The 26004-nt window shown below is 32.9% G+C and overlaps 2 protein-coding genes across 3 annotated transcripts; both read left to right on the forward strand.

Moving 5' to 3' along the window:
* Positions 1-1224: 1224 nt before the first annotated feature.
* LOC120202300 (coatomer subunit alpha-1-like) lies at positions 1225-24789 on the forward strand. 2 transcript variants are annotated; one of them, XR_005523724.1, is made up of 5 exons: positions 1225-1334; positions 1431-1685; positions 2359-2853; positions 3254-6460; positions 24777-24789. XR_005523724.1 is itself a non-coding variant. In XM_039202746.1 (4 exons), exons 2-4 carry the CDS (start codon positions 1478-1480, stop codon positions 6205-6207), a joined length of 3657 nt encoding a protein of 1218 aa, XP_039058677.1. In that variant the 5' UTR covers positions 1225-1334; positions 1431-1477; the 3' UTR covers positions 6208-6511. The 2 variants fall into 2 exon arrangements, 1 of the variants encoding a protein (XP_039058677.1); XM_039202746.1 differs by lacking the exon at positions 24777-24789 and having other exon boundaries at positions 3254-6511.
* A 307-nt stretch (positions 24790-25096) lies between these two features.
* LOC120202245 (protein SHI RELATED SEQUENCE 3-like) lies at positions 25097-25781 on the forward strand. The gene is made up of 2 exons (XM_039202688.1): positions 25097-25292; positions 25399-25781. Exons 1-2 carry the CDS (start codon positions 25097-25099, stop codon positions 25779-25781), a joined length of 579 nt encoding a protein of 192 aa, XP_039058619.1.
* Positions 25782-26004: the final 223 nt, after the last annotated feature.

Here is a 26004-nt window from a genome sequence, read left to right on the forward strand (position 1 = left end):
GACTGGATATAGATCGGATTGCTGAAGATATATCATCATTCACTGATGCAAATCTCGAAGTCATTCTAGACGGAGTTCGGACGATGAAATATGAGCATTATCGAGGCGTAACATTTTTTCACGGGAAGCCATTTTTCAAGATTTCTTTTGAAGATACGAATTTTTCTCAAATTTGTTCATAACAAATGATGGTGAAAAACCTCGAGGTGACGAGTTCCATGCTGACCGTTGGTAACTGACCGTTGTTGTTGCCTATTGATCAACAACTAGTTTTTTTTTAATTCAAAGGAATTCGTCACCTCAAGGTGACGAGTTCCATTAATTTTTTTAAAAAAATAATTGTAAATTTTTTGAATAATTTTACAAATATTTTAGAAAAAATATTTTTAAAATAGACTCATCAACTCGAAGAGATGAGTCCCATTAATTACATTAAAATAACAGTTCACATGGGACCCACTCATCTGATTCCAGTAAAATAATATATCCCAAGGAACTCATCACCTCGAGCTGGCGAGTTCTAGCTCCACTGTAACATTTACCGTATTCTCCAAAATAAAAATCTGGATGTCCTAATGGGCTAAATAAAAAACCCGGATGCCCTAATGGGCCAAAAAGAAACCTTGAGTTTTCTTTTTCAAAGTTTGTATTGAATTCTGATGTGGTTTGGATAACAAAGAAAACCAATTATCCATTAGTCGGCCCAAAACGTCATTTGCCATCGTTACCAAACGATACACGGCCTAGTGTGTATGATTCTTCGTAGGTAAATAAAACTCGATTTTGAATTGTAATTTTATAAACTCAACTCGAAAAAAATTTAAAATTCAAATAAAATTTTAAAATGTAACTCGAATAAATCGAAATTTTTATAATTAAAAGATTTATTTTTAAGTTTAACGTGATTCCTTAGACTTTGTATGATATATATATATATATCTCACATATGAAAAAAATTCAGAAATATATTTATGTTGTATATATAATTATAAAAAATCATTTAAATTAAAATCAAGTAATATTATAAATATTTATAATTAAATTTAAAATAAAAACTCGAAAAATTAACTCAGCCTACCGCCGTTAAAATAGCAATATGCTTTTACCTCCGATGAAACGAAGTTGTTGCAATCCTGTGAAATGGAAAGGAAGGACGACTTTACGAAGTAACAAAGTAAACAATAAAAAAATGAAGTCGCTCAGATATTTAAAAAGAAAAGAGCAGGAGAGAATCGAAGAACTTCTCTTTCTCGTATAATCCCCAAAAACATTCAAAGACGATTCCATTTTTTTTCTTCTCGTTCTTAACATTGGATGTTGCATCAGATCTGAAGGTAGTTTCTTTCCAATTCTTTGTTCAATTACTAAATCCGATTCTTCTTGTTCGGTTCACGCTGTTAATATTTTTTCGATTTGGTTCGAATTTGCAGAGAATTGACAGGCAGAGAGGAAAAAAGAAGAAAAGAAAGAAAGAAAGATGTTGACAAAGTTTGAGACGAAGAGTAATAGAGTGAAAGGGCTGAGTTTCCACTCCAAGAGGCCGTGGATCTTAGCTAGTCTCCACAGTGGTGTTATCCAGTTATGGGACTATCGAATGGGCACTATGATTGATCGGTTCGACGAACATGATGGCCCTGTTCGCGGCGTCCATTTCCATATGTCTCAGCCTTTGTTTGTATCTGGAGGTTCAGATTTCAATTCCTTTAACATCGATTTTGATCTCCGCTTAATAAATCATATGGATTTAGTTACCTTAGTGATGTGTGGATTTAGATGTGAAATTTTAAATTGTAGTGGTTAGGTAGGATTGGATTAGCTTAAGTTTAGGAGCTCTTTTAATCTTAAATCTGCATGAAGTTTAAGGTATCTGATGCCTAGAAATGCCAGATCTAGGTTTTTAGAGATTCATGTAGTTGAACTTGTTTTATACCTTTTACGTCTGATGGTTTAAACAAATGAATGTTAACTGAAGCATGGATAGAATTATGTAGGATACATCTTTGTTTGGGTGAATGCATATACGGTGTGCATTTTATTCGGTGGTTTTACGTATTCTATGCATAGATGGTTTATACATCTGTTGTTGTTTTTTTTTAAAAAAAGTAGGGGGATAAATGAAATGTTTTATTTGACACTGCATATATTTATTGCTCCAAAGTGATGTTGTTGAGTTTTTTAATTTAAAGTTTCTGGAATTGGTTAACTTGGGCAAAAATAACCTGTCACAGGGCAGCCAGCGCTAGTATTTGCTAAAAAAATTTCTTTTGTGTCATGATTTTCTTTTTCAAAGCACGTGGTTCCTGTGCAATAGAAATTATACCAGAATTGATGGTTTTTTTTATGTTTTTTATAAAAAAGGGGATGACTACAAGATTAAAGTCTGGAACTACAAGTTGCATAGATGTCTTTTCACACTTCTTGGACATCTTGATTATATTCGTACTGTGCAATTTCATCATGAGCATCCATGGATTGTAAGTGCCAGTGATGATCAGACTATTCGCATTTGGAACTGGCAGTCACGAAATTGCATCTCAGTTTTGACTGGTCATAATCATTATGTTATGTGTGCGTCATTCCATCCTAAAGAAGACCTTGTTGTGTCGGCCTCCCTTGATCAGACTGTTCGAGTTTGGGATATTGGTTCCTTGAAAAAAAAGACTGCCTCCCCGGTTGATGACATTTTACGGCTGAGTCAGATGAACTCAGATCTTTTTGGTGGGGTTGATGCAATAGTTAAGTACGTATTGGAAGGTCATGACCGAGGAGTAAATTGGGCTGCATTTCATCCCACCCTACCTTTGATAGTATCTGGAGCAGATGATCGCCAAGTCAAATTGTGGCGTACGAATGGTAATTAATTTAAAGCCATGCATTATTCTCCAATTTATATTTCATTTGTTAGGCATATTGATTGTAGTTTTTTGTTAAGTACACTACTTGGCCTGTTAAATTCTTTATAAAAACTTATCTAATTATTTTATTTTCTTACGTTTGATGTATGTTACATGTCCTTTGATATTTTAGCCAAGCTACTTCAATTCTTATGATATATGTTTTTTGTAGCAGGAATTTAAACCCCTTGATTATTGTGGAGTTGACTATATTGTTTTTTTTAAAGTTTGATGTATGTTACCTGGCATTTGATATTTTAGCCAAGCTATCTCGACTTTTATAATATATTTTTTTTGTAGCAGGGAATTTAAACCCCGTGATTGTTGTGGAGTTGAGTAAATTGTTTATCTGTTTGCAGATACAAAGGCTTGGGAAGTGGATACCTTGAGAGGACACATGAATAATGTTTCATGTGTTATGTTCCATTCCAAACAAGACATTATTATATCTAATTCTGAGGATAAAAGCATTCGTGTGTGGGATGGAACAAAGCGAACTGGACTTCAAACTTTCCGTCGAGAACATGACAGATTTTGGATACTTGCTATTCATCCTGATTTGAATGTTTTAGCAGCTGGACATGACAGTGGCATGATTGTATTTAAGCTAGAGAGAGAGCGTCCTGCTTTTGCAGTGAGTGGTGATTCGCTGTTTTATGCCAAGGATCGTTTTCTTAAGTATTATGACTTTTCAAGTCAGAGAGAATCACAAGCAGTTACAATTCGACGGCCTGGTTCCACAACACTGAATCAAAGTCCAAGAACTCTTTCTTACAGTCCTACCGAAAATGCTGTTCTTATATGCTCGGATGTGGATGGAGGATCTTATGAGTTGTTTGTGATACCAAAAGACAACATTGGTAGGGGTGACAGTTCGCAGGAGGCAAAGAAAGGTCTGGGTAGTTCTGCTATATTTGTGGCCCGAAACCGGTTTGCTGTCCTTGACAAAGGAAACAACCAAGTTTTAATCAAGAATCTTAAAAATGAAGTGGTTAAAAAGAGCGGCCTACCAGTGCCTACGGATGCGATATTTTATGCTGGAACAGGTAATTTGTTGTGTAGGTCAGAGGATAGATTAGTAATATTTGATCTACAGCAGAGTATTGTTCTTGGTGATCTTCAAACCCCTTTTGTGAGGTATGTTGTTTGGTCTAATGACATGCAGAGTGTTGCTTTGCTCAGCAAGCATACCATTGTCATTGCTAACAAGAAGCTTGTGCACCAGTGCACTCTCAATGAGACAATACGTGTTAAGAGTGGAGCCTGGGATGACAATGGCGTTTTCATATACACCACCCTAAACCATATAAAGTACTGCCTTCCCAACGGGGATAGTGGAATAATTCGAACACTTGACGTTCCAATTTACATAACCAAGGTTTCTGGAAATACAATCTTTTGCCTGGATCGTGATGGGAAGAATAAGACTATAGTCATTGATGCTACAGAATACATTTTCAAGCTCTCTCTGCTTCGAAAGAGATATGATCATGTTATGAGTATGATAAGAAACTCCCAGCTTTGTGGTGAGGCCATGATTGCTTATCTGCAACAGAAGGGGTTCAGTGAAGTAGCGCTTCATTTTGTCAAAGATGAGAAAACACGCTTTAAGTTGGCTATAGAGAGTGGGAACATTCAAATTGCTGTTGCATCGGCTAAGGAGATCGATGACAAAGATCATTGGTATAGGTTGGGTTTGGAGGCCCTTCGCCAAGGCAATGCTGGTATAGTTGAATATGCCTACCAGAGGACAAAGAACTTTGAGAGGTTGTCTTTTCTTTATCTCATAAATGGTAACCTGGAAAAGTTGTCCAAGATGCTGAAAATTGCCGAAGTTAAGAATAATGTTATGGGTCAGTTTCACAATGCTCTGTATCTTGGTGATATCCGAGAACGTGTTAAGATCTTGGAGAATGCTGGTCACTTGCCTCTTGCTTATGTTACAGCATCAGTACATGGGCTACAGGATGTTGCAGAAAGGCTGGCATCCGAGTTGGGAGATGATGTCCCTCCTTTGCCAGAGGGGAAAGAACCTTCCTTGTTGATGCCTCCGGCCCCGGTTATGTGTGGTGGTGACTGGCCCCTTCTGAGAGTCATGAAAGGAATATTTGATGGTGGATTAGATAATATTGGCAGGGGTGCTGTGGATGAAGAGGAAGAGGATGCAGGAGGTGATTGGGGTGAAAATCTTGATGTGGTTGACGTTGATGGCTTACAGAATGGGGATGTTACTGAAATTTCGGAATATGGGGAAGTGACTGAAGAAAATGAAGAGGAAGAGGGTGGATGGGACCTTGAAGATTTGGAACTTCCTCCTGAGGTAGACACCCCAAAGGTTTCTGGCAGTGCTCGATCTATTTTTGTGGCACCAACTCCTGGTATGCCTGTAAGTCAGATTTGGATTCAGAAATCATCTCTTGCTGCTGAACATGCAGCAGTTGGTAATTTTGATACAGCAATGCATTTGCTGAGCAGGCAACTTGGCATAAGAAACTTTGCTCCTTTGAAATCCATGTTTCTTGATCTTCACGCAGGCAGCCATAGCCATATTCGTGCATTTTCATCTGCACCAGTGGTATCCTTGGCGATTGAGAGGGGATGGAATGAGTCTGCTAGTCCTAATGTGAGGTGTCCACCTGCCCTTGTGTTCAATTTTTCTCAGTTGGATGAGAAGCTGAAGGCTGGTTACAAGGCCACTACTGCTGGGAAATTTACTGAGGCTCTTCGGCTCTTCCTCAGCATTCTTCACACAATTCCACTGATTGTTGTGGAGTCAAGGAGGGAAGTTGATGAAGTCAAGGAGTTAATTATTATTGCTAAGGAGTATGTTCTCGGTCTGCAAATAGAGATTAAACGAAGAGAAATGAAAGATAATCCAGTGCGACAACAGGAGCTTGCTGCATACTTCACCCACTGCAACCTTCAAATGCCTCACCTAAGACTTGCTCTGCAAAACGCAATGGTTGTCTGCTCCAAGGCAAAGAACTGGGCTACAGCTGGTAACTTTGCCAGGCGACTACTAGAAACAAGCCCCACGAATGAGAATCAAGCAAAGGCTGCAAGGCAAGTGCTTCAAGCTGCTGAGAGGAATATGACAGATGCCGCCCAGCTGAACTACGATTTCAGAAACCCATTTGTGACATGTGGGGCAACTTATGTGCCGATTTACAGAGGACAGAAGGATGTATCTTGCCCGTATTGCACTGCTCGCTTTGTGCCTAGCCAGGAAGGGCAATTGTGCACGGTGTGTGATCTTGCAGTGGTCGGGGCAGATGCTTCAGGATTGCTATGTTCTCCTTCGCAGATACGATGATGATGAAGCTGCAGAAAACTGGTACTCCTTTTGAACTTTCTCTTGCTCATCATTTTATCTTTAAAATCAACCCCATCGACCAATAGATAATTAAATATATTCATTTTAAAGGTCAGATTACTGAAGAAAAAGTTGGGAACCAAGTTATTTTGTCTGTGCTATATTTCCAATCCTTTGCCCTTTTGTTTTATATGTATTCCTCTGAATAGAGTTCAGTATGATATTTTCAAATGTAAGAATGAATTTGGAATCTGTAGCTTTGAGGCTATTCTTTTTTTTTTGTTGTTTCATAGACGGAGAATAATAGAATAGTGATGGAGGCCTTGCTAAATGCTTTATATATATATATATATATGCATATATATGTCATATCTTAGGGTTGATTTATGCACGATGTGATTTTCATTACTCTGGACTTCGGATTCGTTGCCACTAGACCTGTCCATTGGGCTGGTGGGTTGTAGTTTGGTTCCAACTTTTCATGCCCAATATATATTTTTATAATTAATTCCTCTCTGCATTACGTCATATTTCGTCGATGGATTCATTTATTTTTAGTTCCTTGTGTTCCATATTTAATTATTTATTTTACGTCATAGTCAAACACAAATTCCGTACACCCTTTAATTGACACGTTCCACTGAAGACAACCAACTAATCTTTTGGCAAAAAATAAAAATAAAAAAACCTTACGACATCCTTAATATACGGTTAAAGAAAGACATTATCGAAAATGTTATTATTTTTTTTTAACATTTCTTGTAAAAAAAATACCTAAAACATTATTTTTTACCTAAAATATTAATGTTTTTTAACATTTCTTGTAAAGTGCCTAATATTAACATTTTCGATAGAAAAAATAATATTTTAGGTAGTGTTTTACCGGATATGTTAACAAACCCGGTAAAGCATCCAATAATAATATTTTCGGTAGAAATAATAATGTTTTAGGTAATTTTTTATTGAAAAGGTTAAAAAGATAATAATATTTTGGGTAGTGTCTTTTCTAATTCGTATATTAGATTATCGCACGGTATACTTTTCCTCTTAATAATGATGGGGAAATAGCAAATATTGAAGTCTTAATATTGTCTACAGGCTCTCATGTCCTTGAGATAGGATTCCACTCTGCAATCAGCACCCTTTCAAACACTCCACTTATATAGGGTAAGATTCACTTAAAATCCGGGTAGATTTTTAATTTTATATAGATTTAGAATCGTTAAATGTAAATGTAAATAGATGATTGAGATTAAAAATTGATGCATTTATATTATCCATCTCTTTCTACCCATATATTTTCATTTTTAATTTCTAAAACCAGTCATCTATATTTATTCAGTAATTTTAAATTAGTATAAAATTGAAGTTACCATGGAGGAGGGCCATGGAAGTACAAGCTGTGGTGCTATCTGCCAGGTGTCGAGCAATTGAAGTAAAGGTTAGATTGGGGCCAAATCCAAAACCTTTAAGACCAGGAGGAGGTAAGGGAATGGTGGACTCGGCACCCCCCAACTGATTCATGAATTATAAACAGTTAATTTCGTACCCCAACTTTACTTGATACAAAAGATGTGACGTGCATCACTGAAAAATTTTGCCAACCACAAACGAGATTCAAAAGTTAGTCATCAGTCAACATTGCCCTGTCTTTGATTCTATTTCCTTTCGGAAAAGAGATTTCATGGCATGAACTTACAAATTTTGATCCAAATTTATCTATTTGAGACTAACTTTTTAGTTTAAATGGATATTTGATGTTTCATTTTATAATCATATTCGGTTCTTCATTCGATTAAAAATCAAGCTTGAAACCAAGACTCAAAATTGCATATAAAATCAAGTAAACCTACAATTACTCATTCGAGAGATCATGCATGTTTTCGTCTCCTACACTACACTGCTCTTCATTTCTTCATATCTAAATCCAGGATTAACTCAAAAACGAAAATCACTTGATGGTTTGGAGCCTAATGAGAATTATTTGGCAATGAAATGATGGCTTTAAAATCATTCTAAATAGAAAATCTCGGTGTGCTTTTAAGAGGTGGGGACTGCCTTTGAAATTTGAAGCTTGGGAAGAAGAGAAAAGGATAAAGCATTTCAAGCTTTTACATATAAATTAGTACTACTATTTGCTTTCATGTCACTCTGCATTGCTCGTCGTTTTCATTACCTTTCCTGTATCTCCCAAACAGTTTGTCTTTTGGCTTTGTTGGACCTTACTCTTTTCAATTTAATAATTATAATTTTTAATTCAACTCCATAATCCAATAGATTAATCATCAAATCAGATAAAAAGTTATAGGTCCATAGTTATTGGTTTACTTTAAAGAAAAGTATCCCATATTTTAATCATGGACCAAAGGTGAAGTTATAGGTTGATGGATCCTTAATTGTTGGTTTAAGGGTAGTCCGTACATATAGAATTTTATGCACTTAATGTGGGCTGAAGATTTTATCTCTGGGGTGGCAATCGAATTTTTCTTCTTCCATATTATGGATAGCAGCAAAGGCACCCACAAGTGTCATTTCCCAGAGACCGACAAAAGCCAAAAAGACGTGTAAGACAACCATTGTTCTTCACGTTGTCCATACGACTCTAAATGCAGAAACAGCTCATCCATCCAATTAAAATAAATAAATACCTAGTTTGTGAGGGTTACATTCTCAATCTAATTTGTTCCATTCGTAAATATCAAGGTTCAAATTCTTGAACTTACTTAACAGATCTAGTGTCTCATCCCACTAGACCAACTGGTTGTTGATAGTTGGTTTTATTCTAATTCTATAAGAGGTCAATGCGACAACTAATTTCATGGCTGAAATAATCAATTCACAAGAAGACTCACTCATGGTTTAATGCTTTTTGGTTGTGGAAGAGTGTTGTTCAAAGCTGGATGGAAGAGAATGTGTTGGGTGAGTTTGCTAGGAATTTAATGGTTTTGAAAGTTAGGGATGGTCTTTCAGGCATGACGTTTGGATTAGAAGGGCATCTTTAAAGGATAGGTTCCCAAGAATATTTGTTTTATATGTTAAGAAAGGGGGGAATTCAGACTTTGGTTTGTTCTATTTTTTAACTTGGGTTTGGGATATTAAATTGAGGAGGAACTTGGCGGATTGGGAAGGGGATATATGGATTGAATTACTGCATTTACTGGAATCTGTGTGTATTGATAAGAGGCGAGATGACTGTTTATTATGGAAAGGAAGTGGTGATGGGGTTTTTTCGATTAGGTCCTGTATTAAGGGTTGGTACGAGGTGTTGGAGACTAATTATAAATGGGGTAGAATTGTTTGGAGTGGTCTTGTTCCTCTTAGGGTGGAAGCTTTCCTTTGGCAGGTTATGCACCAAAAGTTAGCTGTTAAGTGTGAGTTATTGAATAGGAATGTTCCTGGTATTGTGGACAGTTTTTGTTTGTTATGCGGGTTACTTCCTGAATCAATGTCACATTTGTTCTTCACCTGTTCTGTGTCATGGGAGTTGTGGTGCAGGTTTTTGCGCTTTTGGAATGTTCGTTCCCCTCTACATTTTGCTCTTGATTTTTTCTTGCACGCTTGGTGGGGTTTGGTTGAGAAATCAGAAATCTGGAAATTTATTCCTGGTGTTATGTGTTCTATTTGGAAATATAGGAACATGTTAGTGTTTGAGGGGGGTCTAAGGACCAGATTAATCTTTTTTTCGAAACTAGATAGAAACTGGTGGCCTGGTTCTCTGCTAAACACACTGATTTCTCTATTCTTTCGATTGTTTAATGGGGATCTTTCTGTTGCGGATATGAGGGCAGACAGGGGAGTAAGGTGTTATCTCGGACTGCTTGGGTTTCGCCTCCTTTTGGTTTCTTTAAATTAAATGTGGATGATGTTGTCACTGGTGATTGGTTGTAAGGGGACGTTGAAGGCACTATTAAAGATTCAGGGGTATTCTATTGGGTTCTTTCTCAGATGCAATTGGATAGGGACCGCCTACAGTTGCTGAATTGTTGGAGGGGATTGAACCTTTTTTTTAGTCTCAATGGGGTAGTAAGGGGAAGTTAATTGTTGAGAATGATTGCCTAGTTGTGGTTAAGTGGATAAAGAACCTGGGTGGTTGTCTTAATTCTGAGTGTTCACTGTTGAATGAAATTATTGAGTTAATTAGGGATAAGGATGTGAAGATTTTGCATATTTTCAGATGAGCTAATTGAGAGGATGATAAGTTAACAAAGTAGGGAATAAGGTGAGTGGGGTTGTGTGTAAGCAAGTTAGGTTAGTTTCGGGGGGGGGGGGGGGGGGGTTTGTATTGTTATGTTTAGTTGCTGTTAGGTGTTTTATTTTTACTATGTTGTATTATTGGTTGTTCAATAAAATTTAATACTTTTTCCTCCTTCCAATGTCATACGAAATATCCATATTTCGTAAGGTATGAAGGGATTTTTTAATGAGGTATCGCTTTCGGATAAAAAAATCAATTAACAATGAAATTAGGACGAATTACATTTAATAGAGGTACAGTAAAATTTTATCTATAATTTGAGACATTTGTTGTAGTTGACCGCACACGACACAAAGAAAAAAAATCTGACCCCATAACTTGAGAGAGAATCTGACAATATAATAACACACCTCAGCACAACATTCCTTGGCCTCCAATTCAACATCGCCTTACTCTTCGGTGTCCCATGAGAGACCAAAATGAAGATCCTCCTTTTACTAGTTTCACAGAGAAACCCCATGAAATTACACTAGCTATGAAGTCCAAAAATCATATATAAAATCCCAACAAGATACATAAAACACCACCAAACATCGATCGAAGAAGGTGCAAGATCTCAGACTTTGGAAACTGGAAATCCATCCCCAAAGGTTTTCTTTTAGTGTTTAAATGAATGATGATGTCGAGGCAAGAAGGCAGCACGAGGTGTGAAGAGTGCGGCAATAAAGCCAAGAGAGATTGTGGGTTCATGAGGTGCAGGACTTGTTGCAGAAGCAAAGGATTCGAATGCCAAACTCATGTCACTAGCACTTGGGTTCCTTCCTATAGACGGCAACGAAGGAACCCACAGATCTCTTCTGTTTCACCAAAAAGGCTAAAAGTGGGGATTTTCCGGCAGAAGTGACATCTCCGGCGACGTTTCGATGTGTTCGAGTCAGCTCCGCTGAAGATGGAGGCAATCAGTATGCTTATCGGACAAGTGTGAATATTGAAGGGCATGTATTCAAGGGTATTCTGTATGATCAAGGCCCTCATGAAGCAGTAGGCGAGTGCTCCTCTAGAGAAACACATTTGCAGCCGAATCATATGGATGTTGGTGCTTTAACAATGGCTACTACTACTTCTGCTACTGCAAAAAGTTTTCTTCCTTTAGAGCATGCATCTTCCTTTAGTGCTTTCACGTCAACTGGCACCAATTTTTTTCTCCACCCAAAACCTTAATTAGTTACTCTTTGTATATGATGAATGAAGGGGGAGAAATTGCTTTAGGAAAAACCTTTTTGTTCGGTCATACTAACTGACCCCATGTAGTTGCCCATGTCCTCAAGGACGGACGTAAGATTATGTTAGGGGTGAACTTGAGTTTTTAAAATTCTAGAGGGTGAAATTGAACTTATAAAATTTTAAGAACAAAAACAATTTTTAATATAAAATAAATAAAAAATCTAAAATATGTAATAATTTTATAATTTCAAGGAAACGACTGTTTCCACATGCCCTTGATCCATCCCTAATTACCCTAGTACATATTTCATATTCATCAGAGTTTAAAGAAACAATAAGTTAATTCCCAAACTTTTAAATTACTTTTCATTTCAAAGCATTCTAAATGTGAGATCAAATCTAACACATGTTGCACGAATAATATAGATTTATTATATATTTGTATAAATGGGTTAAAATTTGTTTATACAATGTAAAATCAAAAAGTTTTATACTGATTTATGATCATTGAATATATAGAGAGAGAAATAAGATTTAATTACACAGGGTAAAATAAAAGAGTTTTACATTTAATATTGTAAGAGGAGTGAAAATAAAATAGGGAAATTAAATAGAAACTGAGAAAATAAAATGAGAAGATACTCATCAGAGAGAGAAAAAAACAAACATGTAATCTCAATAGTCTATCTTCACTCATTTAACAATCCTAAATCTAGTTTAGGATATGAGTGAAAAGAAACAATTGAGAATACATATTTATAAAAGCCTATTTAATAAATAATTAGAAGTTGTGTGATAAATAAATATTATTGTAACCCCTAGACGTCACACATCATTTTCAGAAATCCTTTCGTATTTAAAACAAAGTCAAAAGTCCATTTCAAAAGATCAAATACATATATCGGTAAAAATATGGAAATCTCCAATGGTAGAGTTCATACAGTAAACATATACATATACCAACATCAAAAGCTCGTATAAAAACATGTTCATAGCAAAATATCGGTAATACATATACAAAAAGACAGTAGTAAAAACATGTATCACCAAAATATATCAGAAAAGGCATATAGAAATATACAATAGGTACAAAAAGGAGAACAATCGATCCTCTTGATGTCAAGTCTACTAGCCTACTGTCTGGTAATATCTGAAAAGTTAAAAATTAAAGAGTTAGCTAAAAATCTCATTGTGCTCCTTGCGGTGTATAAAAATATTTAGATAAATACTGAGTAAAAATTTATTTATAAAACATGCTTTAAAACATGAACACTACCCCATCTGAACATAAGAATGTGTAAGTTCACCTGAGTCATACGCTCACTTGGTAAGAACCTTATACTTATAGTATAAGGACATGCAGTAAGGACTTACCGTGTGCACAAAGCAGATGAGCCTGCAGTAAACAAGTCATAGACTAAGCATGCAATACTTCCTCCAATAAAACCCCTAGTGATAGTAAATATGAATGTATTTCAGAGGAAACGATAGTTTAATTCCTTAAAACATGAAAACATTTCATATTCCAAAATCAGATATAAAATTACGTAATCAGATATCATGTCAGAAATATACGATAAATTATATATTAAAATTCAATGCGTATTATAAATCAAATATCATACAATTAAAATATTTAGCATCATTAGAATTCCAAAATTGTTCAGATAAGTAATTCAAACTATAATGTAACACTATCACGAACACACTTGTATCAGTCTGAGAAGTCGGATACGGTAGCCTACTATCGAGTCTGCCTATCACGATTGGAGACAGGGTTATATCCTACAAACGGGAGAAACAATATCCCTAATATAATATAATAATTAATAAACTATATCAAAATAATTTAAAGGAACCTACGAGTAACTCTCGAAGAACGTAGATTGTGCTGATCTACCATATGGGAAGCACCGGATCTAGTTAACCCTCGATCAAGGGAACACGAATGCCTTCATAAAAATATATTCTCAAATCAATTCTATAATCAAAACTCAAATAATCGTGTAAAAATGCTAAAAGTACTAAGCATTTTCGAGTTAACGAGTTTATTTCAAGGCTTTTAGGTCAAAATTTGACGAAACGGATCACAAAATCGGACTCAGAAGTCGAAAAACATCATGAGGGAGGTTTTCGACAAAAGTCATCATCGATCAAAGATCAAACTCAATGCTGGTCAACGGTTAAGGGTGGTTAACAGTCAACGGCTTGACTAGATCAGTTCAGTTTAGTTCGACTGGATTGATTCAGTTTGGTCGATTTGGATTTTGGGCCAGACAGGTAAACGAGTGAGGTCAGACGGGTCAACGAGTTGAGTTAACCTGGTTCCAGAAGTTCCATCAAGCGGTAGAGAAGCCCTATACGCAACGACGACATATGAGGGCTCTTACAATGGCGCGCACGGCGGCCCTAATTGTCGAAAAACTTGTAAAACTTTTTTAAATTTAACTTAAGGGGTTTTGAGTCACATATCAAGCTCGGTTCACGACGGTGGACAACAGAGAGTTTGGTTTCACAACTTTGGGAACTTGTTTTCCTCACCCCCTCACACGCCAGTAACAACGACAAGGCAAACACCGATAGACTCGATACAACACAAGGATTCTAATGGCACTAGTGGTGTACTTACCGGAGCTACGTTCAGTGGCAAAACGACGTTCAAAGCCTCTTAAATAAAAATTTCTAAAAAAGGAAATATGGGAGAGAGAGATTTAGGAGTTTCCAAATGGGGTAGGTTTCAGTTTTAGGGGTTTTAAAGCTAAAGTTATTCAAATTTAATCCTCGAAATTAATACTAAGAAAAATTTTAGCCCCTGAATTAAAATTATACAAACCTATCAATTTATAGTAATTTATAATTTTTAAAAAATAATTAAAAATATAAATAAAAACATTATTATAATAATCTTTATTATCATTTTCTTTTGGTTCTATATTTGTTATCATTTTAGTACAAATATCAGTTTTTTTTCCATGAATTCCTAATGCACATACATAAGAGAAACAAAAACCAAGTGTAGAAGAAAATGTTATGATGAACCCTTGAACGTTTTCTTTGAATAATTTATTTTTTAAGTAGTGATAAAGTTGTAATCATATTAATATAGACCGAAAAAGATATAAACAGTTACATTTTTTTTCAATTTTAAATTTTTATACACTTTAGATATTTTTTGCATTTTATATTTATAATTTAATTTCACACCTTATAAAATTTTAATATATTTTTTAAATAGTATAAGTGATTATAAGGTAATATTTGTTCATAACTTTTCTTAATCATTAACAATGCATACACACTTTACAAACGTAGCAACTCGAATATAAAATGTCAAAACAAAATAACATTTTCTTCTACCACCGAAATCACTTAATAAATTACTTTAAATTTTAAAGATTCAGGAATTTAGAAAAAGGTCTAATTTTGACTTATTAGGTGGAAAAAAAAGGAAATTATTCTTTGATAGGAATAAAATTTAGTGATCCACCATTTTAATCAAATTAATTTTATTCAACCATTTGATTTTATCCTCGGACGACATAATGGTTCGACATTGAAAGTGCTAACGTGGTTGTTGATGATGTCTAATTAGGGTTAGGATTATTGGTAAAATTGACCTAACATTGTAAGCGAATTAATTATAGTTTGATACGACACCGGAAATTTTATTTTGGGAACTACACATTATTATAGTGGCTTGAAACTCGTCACGTGGGTAAGTTTTAATAAAATATATTTTTTCATTCGAATTTGTCACTTTGATGTAACAAAATTTTAATAAAAAATTAATTTTTTTTAGAATTTGTCATCTTGACGTGACGAGTTCGAATAAAAAATATTATTTAGATAAACTCGTCATATAGGCGTGACAATTTTCACTGTACTATAATATTTATCGTAGATCCCAAATTAATTTTAAAAATGTCTTAATTGGTCAAATTTTTTTATCCGGACCTATTGGGTCAAATTTTACCAAAGATTTTTGTCTAGGTTTAAGTTAACAGACTAGGTTTGTTGTTGGACTGACTTAGGTTTTTGGGTCACGGTGGTGTAAGTAGTTTTGGCCAGTTTAAATATTTGGACTGGTTTAGTAATTAGGCTTTGAGCCTGTTGTAGGATAATTGATCAACTGGGTAGTCGGCTTGTAGTATCAATGAATTTAGCGGCCTAGACATTTTTTTGGGGTTAACTGCATGGTTAGTCACTTATATTTTAGTTTTGTACAATTTTATTACTGATTCAAAATTTATAAGATATGGTCACTTACATTTTTATTTAAACAAGATTTGGTCACGCAAAGCTAACAGCTAACAGCAGTTAAATATTTTGATATATTCACACATTTGGTCATGTTATTTACATATTCTCTCAATTTAGTCATACTTTTAATAAATTAAAACAAATTATATATTTTTAAATGAAAATGAAAATAAAATATTTTTAAATTAATTTAATAGTAAAATATATTTAATAAGTTAATATAAAAATATTTTAAGTTAATATATGGATATATGTATAAGGGGGAAGTATATATATTGAGAGCACTTCTGTAAGAGACCTAATTATGATGCCCTCCATAGGACTCGATCCCACGACCTATTATATGAGCTGGATGGTCATTTTATTTTAAGTTAATATATATATAATTATATTATATATAATTCGGGACACGGGTACCCGGTTCATAATTTTTTATTTTTTTTAAATTATATTATTTTTAAAAATATATATATATAAATTTATAAAATTTAAAAGTCTATAATATATATAAACCACACATAAAGTTCAAAATTCAAATTACATAATTGAAATAAAATTTATTAAAATCTAAAATAAAGAAATATAATTAAATTTCAAATGTTTTGAAGTTAAAATAAATATTTTAAAAAATAATTTAGAACATTATTGTGAACTAATTAAAGAAATTAAGAATTTAGAACGTTATGGTGTCAAAATTTAAGAAATTAGGATTTTTATAATGTTAGAGTGAAATAATTTGAGGATTATGAACAAAAAATAATATGAAATAAAAATGAAAATATATAGTAAATCGAGTACCGGGTCAGAGGGTACCCGGTTAACCAACATTTTGTGACCATGCTTGACCCATAAACCTGGTCGGGTACCCGACCCGGAAAATCATGTATTTTTATTATAAATACCCGATATTTTTTAACTGGGTCAACGGGTCAATGGGTCAACTCAATCGGGTTGAGTATTTTTGAACAACCTTACTTGCATGACATGTGGTTACTTTAATTTATTAAAAGTATGACTAAATTGAGAGAATATGTAATAATAGGGACCAAATGTGTGATTATATAAAAATATTTAACTGTTATTAACGACACTTAACTCGGGGTGACCACATCTTAATTATATAAAAACGAAAGTGACCATCTCTTAATTAAATAAAAATGTAAGTGATCATATCTTATGTATTTTGAAATCAGTGACTAAAAGTAGACAAAATTGAAAGACAAACGATCAAACGTGTAGTTAACCTTTTTTTACGAACACATTGAGAGTGGTTAAAAGGATTGTTATTTTTCTTTGAGATTATGAATTCTAATAGTTGTGTCTGTGCAGGGTGTGTACATATTGTCAATGATTAAAAAAATTATAAACAAATATTATCTCATAATCACCCAAAATTATAATTTTTTAGTTCAAATCTTTGATTTCATTCACGGATTAATAAAAGTTTAATATTACTGTTGTCGCATTTTATATTATTTTTTAACTTATAAATAGTAAAGATCATTAGTCAATTTTCTACGGTTCTGTCATATCATGTGATATATTTTTCTTATATATATATCCTTGAAAATTGATTGTACCAAATTAACTCCTACTATTATTCATTCACCATGGCCTGGTTGTCCATTTCTAGCATCAACCTATTACTTTTAAAAAAGCATAATTGATTTGTATAATTGATAAATTAGTCCTTCTCGAATCAGTTTTGTTTTATTTGACTATTAATACATAAAAATCGAACCCTACAAATAATAGAAACTCACTCGTTCTTGTTTTAATCAATGACTTGTGATATTGTAATTATTTGTTTTAAGCGGTGTTTAGTAGAAGATTCCGTACAACACTTGCCATTATATATTTGGCGTTCATTCGTTGTACGCAAGTCAACCAACCAACCTATAGTTAACGATTCCCTTTATTTGTAAAAGATATGATATGATACTCACTTTACCCGTTCCGAATTTTGGTCATGAAAATGGATTCAAAATCATTGCAACTTGAAACTCCCACACGGCGTTTAAGAGGGGTGGGGGCTGCCTTCAACATTCATTCGTATCATCCCATATTGCTTGCCTTTTCTATAATTCAATAACATGTCTTTCGGCTTCGTTGGCGTTTTCCGCCATAACGAATAAAGAAGTTCAATCCGTATAGAATTCTACTTTTTTTTTTTTGCTCACCGATGAAGAGTAGGAAATCTCAGTTTGAGTAAATTTCTTTCTACAAATTTTCCTCGATAGATATTAAGGATTAAGGTATAGGGATAAACTCTTTAAACCCTAAATCATGTCTAGACATACAATTTTCTTGTAAGCTTTTAAGAATTGTTTCATATTAGAGCTCGATGTTGTTTGTTTTATGATCATTTAAACTTTACTAGTATTATGCTTACGTTGTTATAACTCTTTGATGATGGGATGAACTTGACATTGTTTCTTGGAGGAGAGGAGACATGTTTAGGAGATTTAATTTCATGAAAGATGGAAGTGATCTGGGTCTTAAAGAGTTGAGTAGTTTATGAGTTGCTCGAAGCTGATTTGGTCAAAATTAGATTAATGTTCGACCTGAGTTGACTCGATTCGAACTTGAACTTGACTCAAAATTTTAACAAGTTGAGTTGAGCAATATCTAACTCGACTCGATAAGTTCGCGAGTAACTCGTTGATTTTTTGTAATCTTTTAATAGTTACCTTAAAAAAATTATTTCATTAAAAAAAGTATAAATAATAATTACTAATTTGTTATAGTTAATAAGAAAAATACTAAATTATTAATTTGCTAATCTATTAATTTCCTAATAAATATCAAGAAAAATATTAAATTATTAAGTAATAATTATTATTTTTTCACACTAAAAAAATCAAATCTTAATTACCTTATCCAAAAATTCTGGTGAGCATAATGAGTAATGAGTCAACGCTCGATAAATACTCGATTTGAGATCGAGCTTGACTTGAGTTCTTAATGAACCGAAACGAGTTACTTGATACTAGACTCGAAAAGCTCGCAAGCAACTCGAAAAAATTATATATTAAAATATTAAAAAAATAAATTATTAATAATATTAACATTTATGTGTTTATTTTTTAAATAATATAGTAGAAGATTTTCATGTACTTAAGGTTCATGTTCAAGTTTGAGCTTTAACTGAGTTAAGTTCAAGATTTTTTTTATTTCAAGCTTTGGTGAGCTTTTTCGAGCTTCAATTCATGATTTCGAATTCGAGTCGAACTTGAAAATTTTAGGCTCACAATTTTCAAGTCGAGTCAAACTCCATTTTAAAAAATTTCAAATAGTCGAACTCTGCAAACTCGATCTCGACTCGTTTACAACCCTAGAAGCAAGTCTTAACCACATAGAAAATATAACATCATTTTATAAATAAATATATTTTATTGAAGATGATTCTCTAAAATACGTTCGACATAACTAATTTTGTGCTCCTATGATAAACTTAATTCCCGTTTTATAAATAATTATAAATGAATGTTACATTTTAAAAAAATTAAAAAATTATCTATTTGGTTATTATTAACTTATTATTTAATTTTGTTTGATCACCATTGTTAAAACATTAACGGTGATATTGATGTATTACTATAAGATAATGTCAAATAAGCATTAGAAAATGATGATAGAAATACCATATCAAAGTCACCGTTAATTTTTAAGGATATGTGACTAAAATAAAATAAAACGTAATATTATATATGAGTTTGAAAACAATACTAGTTTAGGGCCAAAAATAATAGTGACCAAATAGATAATTTCTTCAATTTAAAGGGTATTCACATAAATAAAACTCTTATACCCCCCCGCTTACTTCGGATGAAGGACAAATAACCCACCGAAATCTATGAAGCATAAATCAGAAGGATATTGAACCCCTCTAAAATTATGTAGACTTGTCGTTGAAGGGCATCAGTACTTTTGAAGTCAAAAAGCAATTGATGGGAACCTTAAGCTGGGTGAAAGGTCGAAAAGCAGGATGTTTTGTGTCAAGGAGAAATGGACGACAGTGGAAGGCTACCCCACACCCATATACATCTATGAAAATGAAAGAAATGGTATACACACTATTATTGTTTTATAAAGAATTAATATAAAAATAAGTGTCCAAATTATACTTAAAAAAAAGGTTTTAGCACGTAAAATTTTTATTAAAAATAGGTGTATAATATTTCAGACGATATATTTTTAGGTGTCCGGACATTAATTGTTGTTAAATATCTTCGTTAAATGACACATGTCAATCTGGTAATTTTTTGAGATTTTTTTAAAAATATTAAAAATTAAAAATATTTTTTGTATTAAAAAAAAACAGAACAACCACTTCCCCCATGTGCTCTCCCCCTTTTCCCCTTTCTTTTTTCCAAAAGTCGTTGGCAGGCCAACGGTGACCACCATCGTCATCATAACCGGTGTCGACCCTCGATTAAATCCCCATTGATCTATCCTCGTAATATGCTATCATTTGTCGTGGATAATCGTTTAAAGATTCGTCCGATTTTAAACTACCGTCATCATTATTCATTGATTTTGGCCGATTCCGACATCTATAAGCCACAATGTTGTCACCATTCGAACCACCTTTCTATTCTGATCAAAATTCAATCGTTTGATGGCGGCGGCGGCGGCGGTCAGTCACCATTTGAGTTAAAAAATTGAAATTGAGGATTAGAGATTTGGATATTGGAGATTTAGATTTAGGGATTTTAGGTGATAGTAAGGATGACGATTGATCAATGGGTGGATGACGAGAGTGGGTGACGGTGACGATGGTGGCCGTAGATGGTTTGTAATGAGGGTTGAAATGAGAGATTTTAGTTGTTTAGGGTTCATTTATAATTTCACTAAAAAGTTGTTTTTTTATAAATAATTACACTTTTTTTTCTTTTCTAATTAAAGTTATTTTATTATTAAAAATTTTAAAAAAAATAAATGACAACCACCTAGAAGTATAACCGAGAAAAATTAGGCATATATTATTTTGTGAAAAATTCTACTAAAACGTTTTTCGATGCATAATTTGGACTCTTATTTTTATATTAAGCCTTTCATATACCATAAGTGGAAAAATGTATTAGGTGGATTAATAAGGGTAGAGTGTAATGGTAAGATATATTGAATTTCTAACAGGAGAATGTATGTTTTAACTTTATAGACGATATTGTTGGAAGGGATCCCGACTACAAACTTATAGGGATGAAACTAGAATTAAATATCATGAGGGACTAATTTATTTAACTTCAAAACAACATGTATCAAACAAAAATTTAAACATACAAATTGGAGGGTGCAAGTCTCAGTTTGACTAATATTTAAAGTAATAGGGACTTAAAAGGCTAATTAACAAAAACTTTTGAATGGGGTAAGGTTCTCTCTACACGTTACATGATTTTGTCACAGTGAATTCCAAATATAAATCGTAAAATAATTATAAAAACAAAAGAATTTTTCAATAAAATCTAAAAGGAAAATAAAATAGAGCATTTGACATCATTTGAACTATACTTTTAAATTTATTTTCCTATTAATAATTATGTAAATGGAACATTTTTCATTATTCTCACTTGTATGGAATTATTTCATTCTATTGACAATTCACATGATAGTGATCATATATATAAGTTTAAAAAATCTCAATCTACCTATTAGTATTCGATATGCTCACAACATATGTGAAATTATCTGCTAGGTCTCATTATTATAAGATTTGTTCAAACTAGTCCCTTTATTGTTTAATGGATTAATTTAATCCTTACATTTTAGATATTCATTCAAGTTAGTCCATTTACTATTAAATGGATCAAATTTAGCCCACGTACTAGTAAAAAGAATCAAATAAGTTCAAAACTTTTACGAAGTTAACATGAACTATTTTTAAAAAGCCAATGAAATTATTTTTCATCTACTGAAGGGCAACTCATTTTAGCAATCTAGGGACTATCTTTTGTTTGAAGTTGAACAACGGCTAAAATGATGATTGTAATGTCTTAATAATTCAGACAAAGACCCTTAGTTAGAATAGGGATGTTTAACAAACTAAGGGTATTTACTTAATATAAAGACTAAATAACATTAATAATAAATAAATATTCAACTTCATCTTATTCTTTGAATAAATTAAATAACCGATAAATATGATCTTAAATTATTTAAAATACATGATAAAAAATGCTAAGTTTAATTTAATTACAAATAGCAAATGAAAATATTTATAATTTTTCATTATTAAAAAAATCTTGTATTGAACTTGTATAGAATTTTCTAAAATAATTATCTTTACTGAAATAGATGTATTTTGAGTTTCTAATGTTCAATTGCAATGTTTTTAAACGTGTTAGAAAGCTAATTGAAAGACAATTATTTTATAAGGAAATATCTTGACCTAGAAATACTCGAATATCATTTAAAATGTCATTTTAGGTCAGTTTATATTCCAATCTTAGAAAATAACTTCAATGACTTGTTCAAAATGTATGGACATGTGTTAGGTTGGATTTCAGTCAATTTGATATGACAAACAAATATATATCTTCCACATGAAACTCGACCAGACCGGTTTAGGGGTGACTTCACATACCCGTACCCTACCCGACATTTTGAGATAAAACCCGAACCCAAACAACTCAAAATAAAATATAATTATAAAAAAATTATTCTTAATCAATAAAAATAGGGATATAATTAAAAAAATAATATATAGATGGTTATTATTGTAATTATCCCTACATATAAAAGGTAAATTTATATTATTTTTCGGGTCAAGTAGATATTTTTCACCTTAAATCCAAACCCGAACATAGTTTCTAACAATCCGATCCAACCCGAAATTGATTTTTTTTTTAAATCGACCTAGTTGTGTCGAGTCGAAACCTATAAGTTCCGGTTCCATGCCATCGCTAGTTTTACCGCTCCTATGCATGTACCATTCCCTCAATGCTCAAAAAAATTTATCCTCGTCAAAAGAAGAATTATCTTTAATGCAAATAAAAAGTGAATCATTGTCATAAATATACTTGTAATCGACCATTGACAGCCTGATAAACAAGAGCATGAACAATTGAGCCAACGACATATAGAGATTGATCACTCCAGCTTCCTAACACATCAGACGTATAGAAGGAAAACTTGAAGAATATCCGAAGTGAACGAATGAAAAACGAATCCTCCTTTACTGCAATCTCATCTGACACATATATCCGAGAATCAACAAAATACTATACGCAAATGAACAAAGAAACCATGCATCGAAAAAGCAAACAAGTAATTTAGTTGAATCCATTGTAATGAATTTACGAAATCCTTGAAAAAGAAGAAGAAGAAGAAGAAGATAAAACAATTAGACAGGTTTACATTATAGTTGGTCTAAAAAATGGTTCTTTTTATTGTTTTGATTTCCTTTTCCTTTCTCATTTGTAAATCTCTCTAGTTTTACCAAGTGTTTTCTCTCCCACTAAATTTGAGTCATTAATTTAACTTTTATTGCTATCGACCTCTTTGCTCTTGGATTATCCAAAAAAAAAAACCCTCTTTGCTCTTGATCTTGTTCAATTGAAGTAACTCACTTCTTATATTTTTCTCATAATTTTTTTCGAAAATTTATTAAAGTACAATTGTTTTGGATGAGAAAGTGTTTGTGAAGATTTATGTGAACGACATCAACAGTAGAACAAGCATTGAATGAAATATTAGAATCACACAAACCTCAGCTTCGTACGGTGACCGTCTTTATCAAAGTATGGGCATCTTTTGATAAGTTTGTTTGATAGTACGAATAGAGTGATTTTAATGGTTAAAAAATTATCATTATTTTTTGAGATTTTATGTTCAAAAACATGTAAATAAGTTGTATAAACATTTAATATTAAATGATTGAAAGTTTTTCGAATATATATTATATTGTATTCCTAATAATTAATAAAAAAGTTCGTTAACAATTATTTTGTAGCCTTAAACGTCGCACATAAGTTTCTCACTTTTAATTGGTTATTGTATACATTTTTAGGTGTAAGAGAGGTACATTTTTAGGTGAATCTTACCTTTGTAAATAAGGGTATAGTGATTGAGGTGCCTATAAAATATAGTTTTTCTATCAAGTTACTATGGTCATCCCAAAATTAATTATATTGTATGTATTGGAACTACATCTTACTAAACTTTATTTTGACCTTTTATATTCTTAATAAAATAAAGAATAATTTATATTATAATTTAAATTAATATCTTAATAAAATATAATTTATATTTTACTAATAAACTTGTCTTTCTTCACATTTTTCTTCTTTAACAACAAAAGAAAAACAAATAAAGCGTTTTGTCTCATGAAATACCCTTTTTCTGGCGTATAAATAAATATAAAGAAAATGAGTAATATTTTATATTAATATAAAATTTAATTACATTCATTTAATGTTTATGGATCTTATTTTTGTTTAAAAAATGGTTTATGATCGCACGAATCAACCTACTTTAATAGTTAAGGGATTGTTGTTATATCTTGAGGTCTTATATTCAAGCAACACGTATGTCAGGAATTATAAGTGCTCATCGTAAATTGTCGACATTCTTTGAATATGTACTATTATGTATTGGCTTGAGATTATTAAAAAATTGATTTATGATCTAAAAATTAGCCCTTTAGAAAACATTTAAAAATTCCATGAAGGTTTTTGTACTGGACTAATTTTAATAGTTAATCAACAAAAGATTAATGAAATAACATATAAATTTTTGGAATTCGGTTTCAGCAAGTATTAAAAATCATAAAATTACATAACATATATAAATAACAATAATAAAAATTAAAATATTAAAAAGCGACAAAACAATTATGTAGATTGATGTTAGAAATATAATTTTCTGTTAACTGGTTACAGTTTGTTAGTGGAAGTTGTAGAGTAGCTAGCTACACCTGTATATATAAACACTTCCTTTGTAACCTATCTGAATATACCGATTATACATCATCGTCTTCATCAATTTTCCTCTCATTCGCCGATTCTCTTAACAACATATTAATACACCCAACTCAATATGAATTCCTTTGTTCCGATTCACGGCTTTATACTGAAAAAATAAATATAAAAAAACCCAGAGAAATTAGATTACCTATGAAAGAAAATCATGCCTGAAACTCCCATGAACGCACACCTCTTCAAGATATCCCAAACACCACCCAACAGTTTGAAATAATTGATGATGATGATGTCGAGGAAGGCAGGATTTGGAGGCAGCACGAGGTGTCAAGAGTGTGGAAACAAAGCCAAGAGAGATTGTGGGTTCATGAGGTGTCGCACTTGTTGCAGAAGCAAAGGATTTGAATGTCAAACGCATGTCACAAGCACTTGGGTCCCTGCTTATAGAAGGAACCCTAAAAGACTTCGGCAAAATCCTTCTTCAGGTACTGTATATATCATCTTTTGTGTTGATGAATGAAACCCTAGCAGCTTTTTTTTCCCTCCCTCTTTTGATATTGTGAAGCTTTTTTGTTGGGTTTCCTTTTTTAGGGCTAGAAGTGAGGGATTTTCCAGCTGAAGTGACTTCTGAGGCGAGGTTCCGACGAGTTCGAGTGAGCTCCGGTGAAGATGGAGGTGGTCATCAGTATGCTTATAGGACTAGTGTGAATATTGAAGGCGGTCTGTTTAAGGGTATTCTCTATGATCATGGCCTTCATCAAGAACTAGGCGAAGGCTCTTCTCAAGAGACGTATATGCAGCAACAGCAGGCAAATGAAATCGGTTCTGCTGCGGCTCTAACAATGGCTGCTGCTACTTCAAGAACAGCAACTGCTTTGGTTACTACAGAAACACTTGTTCCTTTTGCATATGCATCTCCCTATAATGCTTTCATGTCAGCTGGTGCACAAGTTTTCCTTCATCCAAAACCTTAATAACTCTTTGTATTTGATGGAAAAAGGGGGGAAAATATCCTGTAGAAAACCCTTAGTGTTTGGTCATAGTAGCTGTGCCTTAGTACTTATATGGGATTTATCAGGCTTAATGGCGCACAAGACATCCCCAACTGTTGTGCAAAGTCTAAATTGATCTGTAAACTTCGAGTTCTTAAAGAATAAGTATTACTATCAATCGTATTCTTCTTTTAGTAAAGTAGTT

This window comes from Hibiscus syriacus, unplaced genomic scaffold, assembly GCF_006381635.1.
Source record: "Hibiscus syriacus cultivar Baekdansim isolate YM2019G1 unplaced genomic scaffold, ASM638163v2 tig00008386_pilon, whole genome shotgun sequence".
Taxonomy (NCBI): Eukaryota; Viridiplantae; Streptophyta; class Magnoliopsida; order Malvales; family Malvaceae; genus Hibiscus; species Hibiscus syriacus.